The sequence below is a fragment of the Lucilia sericata genome, unplaced genomic scaffold, assembly GCF_015586225.1.
Source record: "Lucilia sericata isolate MDLA Ls3-8-SP2 unplaced genomic scaffold, ASM1558622v1 Contig001762F_arrow, whole genome shotgun sequence".
Taxonomy (NCBI): Eukaryota; Metazoa; Arthropoda; class Insecta; order Diptera; family Calliphoridae; genus Lucilia; species Lucilia sericata.
This window is the reverse complement of record NW_023995663.1, coordinates 29,790-34,093: the sequence shown is the minus strand read 5'-3', so window position 1 is coordinate 34,093 and position 4,304 is coordinate 29,790. Positions and strand designations below refer to the sequence as shown.

General features: G+C 33.9%; 1 protein-coding gene across 1 annotated transcript; it reads left to right on the top strand.

Moving 5' to 3' along the window:
• Window positions 1–659: 659 nt before the first annotated feature.
• On the top strand, window positions 660–1,840 carry LOC119612611 (retinol dehydrogenase 13-like). The gene has a single exon (XM_037968421.1). It carries the CDS (start codon window positions 716–718, stop codon window positions 1,733–1,735), a length of 1,020 nt encoding a protein of 339 aa, XP_037824349.1. The 5' UTR covers window positions 660–715; the 3' UTR covers window positions 1,736–1,840.
• Window positions 1,841–4,304: the final 2,464 nt, after the last annotated feature.

The following is a 4,304-nucleotide window of genomic DNA, read 5'->3' as shown; positions in this document are numbered from 1 at the left end:
TAGTTCTGTTCTAGTTCTGTTCTAGTTCTGTTCTAGTTCTGTTCTAGTTCTGTTCTAGTTCTGTTCTAGTTCTGTTCTAGTTCTGTTCTAGTTCTGTTCTAGTTCTGTTCTAGTTCTGTTCTAGTTCTGTTCTAGTTCTGTTCTAGTTCTGTTCTAGTTCTGTTCTAGTTCTGTTCTAGTTCTGTTCTAGTTCTGTTCTAGTTCTGTTCTAGTTCTGTTCTAGTTCTGTTCTAGTTCTGTTCTAGTTCTGTTCTAGTTCTGTTCTAGTTTCTCAGTTCTGTTCCAGTTCTGTTCTAGTTCTGCTCTAGTTCTGTTCTAGTTCTGTTCTAGTTCTGTTCTAGTTCTAGTTCTGTTCTAGTTCTGTTTTAGTTCTGTTCTAGTTCTGTTCTAGTTCTGTTTAGTTCTGTTCTAGTTCTGTTCTAGTTCTGTTCTAGTTCTGGTCTAGTTCTGTTCTAGTCCTGCTCCATTTCGGTTCTTTAAGATTATTGCAAAATAATTACGCACTTATATCTATTAGATTTTATGCAAATTTTTTAATTGAAATGTAATTAATTAATTTACTGATTAGACGTGTTTTTTACACATACCTCCATAAATAATTAAACAGCTTCAGTCTAGTATCTTTAGTAATGGTTGCATTTAGTCGTTGTTTATCTTTAAAACAGTAAACAGGTCCAGTGTGTAATTAATTTGAGTCTTAAAATATATTTAAAAAATGTCTTTAACAAGATTATTGGAAACTTTTGGAATAGAGGGGACAACGAATATTATGGATCTACTAAACCACAAAAAGATTAAAACTGGAGGCATTTGCTTGGCATCTCTAATGGCGGCATATGTTTTTTACAAATGGCGAGAGGGACCCTATTACAACAAACCCTATAACCTAGAGGGCAAAGTTGCTATAGTAACCGGTTGCAATACAGGCATTGGCAAAGAAATGGCTTTGGACTTGGCGCGCAGAGGAGCAAAAGTGTATATGGCTTGTCGTAACTATGAAAAATGTGAACAGGCCAGAAGTGAAATAATCACAGAAACTGGAAATCTCAATGTGTTTAATCGCACTTTGGACTTAGCGTCTTTGGAGTCCATAAGACAATTTGTTAAAGATTTTTTATTGGAAGAACCTCATTTGGATATACTCATCAATAATGCTGGAATATGTTGTGTAAAACGCAGCCTAACCGTAGATGGTTTTGAACAGCACTTGGGTGTTAATCATTTGGGTCACTTTCTGTTAACCAATTTATTATTGGATATTTTGAAAAAGTCCGCCCCTAGTCGTATTATAGTGGTATCATCTATTATACACTATGTGGCCTCTATTAAAAAGAAAGATTTAAATAGTGAACGTCATTACAATAAAATGTTGGCCTATGCCCAAAGTAAATTGGCCAATATATTATTTACGCGCAAATTATCGCAACTACTCAAGGGATCTGGAGTTACGGTTAATTGTTTACATCCCGGGGTGGTGAGAACAGAAATATGGCGTAATGATGCTATATTGGATTTACTAAATGTTCTATTTAGCTGGTTACTGTTACGTTCGCCTAAAGGTGGGGCCCAAACAGCTTTATATTTAGCCATCGATCCGGAGCTAAAAGATAAAAGTGGTGACTATTATGATAGAATGAAAAAGACCGAAGTAGCACCTAAAGCCAAAGATGATGCAATGGCGGAATGGTTGTGGCAAGAAAGTGAAAAATTAGTTGGTTTGAATAAGGAAATTTAAAGCAAATTTTTGATTAAAATTGAGAAAATTAAAAAAATAAATTAAGATTTTTAAAGCTAAAAAGTTAAGAAAATATTTAAATAAAGAAAATGTGATAAAATATAACAAAACGACATGAACTGTAGATTTTTAAAGTTATTTTGGATTAACATGTGAAAAACCACAAATACCTGTTGTCTGGATTATAGACTAGCATACGGTCTGGACTATAGTATAGTCCATGGACTGGATTATGGTCTACTCGGTAGTCTAGTCTATAGTGTAGAACAGAACTAGAAAACTAGAACATAATTAAAACAGAACAAGAACAGTACTGGAACTAGAACAGAACTAGAAAAAAACTAGAACAGAACCAGAACTAGAAGAGAACTAAAATAGAACTAGAACAGAACTAGAACAGAACTAAAACAGAAATAAGTATAAGAGAACTATAACAGAACCAGAACTAGAACAGAACTAGAATAGAACTAGAACAGAACCAGAACAGAACTAGAACAGAACTAGAAAAGAATTAGAATAGATCTAGAATAGATCTAGAACAGAACTAGAACAGAACTATAACAGAACTAAAACAGAACTAGAATATAACTGGAACAGAACTAGAACAAAACTAGAACAAAACTAGGACAGACCTATAACAGAACTAGAACAGAACTAGAACAGAACTAGAAAAGAACTAGAACAGAATTAGAACAGAACTAGAACAGAACTAGAACAGAACTAGAACAGAACTAGAACAGAACTAGAACAGAACTAGAACAGAACTAGAACAGAACTAGAACAGAACTAGAACAGAACTAGAACAGAACTAGAACAGAACTAGAACAGAACTAAAACAGAACTAGAACGGAACAAGAACGGAACTAGAACAGAACTAGAACAGAAGTAGAACGGAATAAAACAGAACTAGAACAAAACTAGAAAATAACTAGAACAGAACTGGAACAGAACTAGAACAGGACTAGAACAGAACAGTACTAGAACAGAACTAAAATAGAACTAGAACAGAACTTGAACAGAACTAGAGCAGAACTAGAGCAGAACTAGAGCAGAACTAGAACAGAACTAGAACAGAACTAGAACGGAACTAGAACAGAAGTAGAACGGAATAAAACAGAACTAGAACAAAACTAGAAAATAACTAGAACAGAACTAGAACAGAACTAGAACAGAACTAGAACAGAACTAGAACGGAACTAGAACTAAACTACAACAGAAATTAAACATACTATTATCCTGTTTACTGTATAGTTTGTAGTCTAGTTTATGCTGTAGTCTACAGACTAGTCCATAGTCGAGTATATAATCTAGACTATAGTCTAGACTATAGTCTAGTCTATAGTCTAGTCTATAGTCTAGTCTATAGTCTAGTCTATAGTCTAGTCTATAGTCTAGTCTATAGTCTAGTCTATAGTCTAGTCTATAGTCTAGTCTATAGTCTAGTCTATAGTCTAGTCTATAGTCTAGTCTACAGTCTAGTCTATAGTCCAGTCTATAGTCTAGTCCATAGTCTAGTCTAAAGTCTAGTCTATAGTCTAGTCTATAGTCTAGTCTATAGTCTAGTCTATAGTCTAGTCTATAGTCTAGTCTATAGTCTAGTCTATAGTCTAGTCTATAGTCTAGTCTATAGTCTAGTCTATAGTCTAGTCTATAGTCTAGTCTATAGTCTAGTCTATAGTCTAGTCTATAGTCTAGTCTATAGTCTAGTCTATAGTCTAGTCTATAGTCTAGTCTATAGTCTAGTCTATAGTCTAGTCTATAGTCTAGTCTATAGTCTAGTCTATAGTCTAGTCTATAGTCTAGTCTATAGTCTAGTCCATAGTCTAGTCTATAGTCTAGTCTATAGTCTAGTCTATAGTCTAGTCCATAGTCTAGCCTATAGTCTAGTCTATAGTCTAGTCTATAGTCTAGTCTATAGTCTAGTCTATAGTCTAGTCTATAGTCTAGTCTATAGTCTAGTCTATAGTCTAGTCTATAGTCTAGTCTATAGTCTAGTCTATAGTCTAGTCTATAGTCTAGTCTATAGTCTAGTCTACAGTCTAGTCTATATTCAAGTCTATAGTCTAGTCTATAGTCTAATCTATAGTCTAGTCTATTGTCTAGTCTACAGTCTTGTCTATAGTGTAGCCTATAGTTTATAGTATAGTGTACAATCTAGTATATGTGCTAATTTATAGTTTAGTCTATAGTCTATAGTCTTGTCTATAGTCTAGTCTATAGTCTTGTCTATAGTCTAGTCTATAGTCTAGTCTATAGTCTAGTCTATAGTCTAGCCTATAGTCTAGTCTATAGTCTAGTCTATAGTCTAGTCTATAGTTTAGTCTATAGTCTAGTCTATAGTCTAGTCTCTAGTCTAGTCTATAGTCTAGTCTATAGTCTAGTCTATAGTCTAGTCTATAGTCTAGTCTATAGTCAAGTCTATAGTTCGGTCCAGTCTATAGTCTAGTCTACAGCCTAGTCTATAGTCTAGTCCATAGTATAGTCTATAGTCGAGTATATAGTCTAATCTATAGTTTAGTCTATAGTTTAGTCTATAGTCTAGTCTATAGTCTATAGTCTAATCTATAGT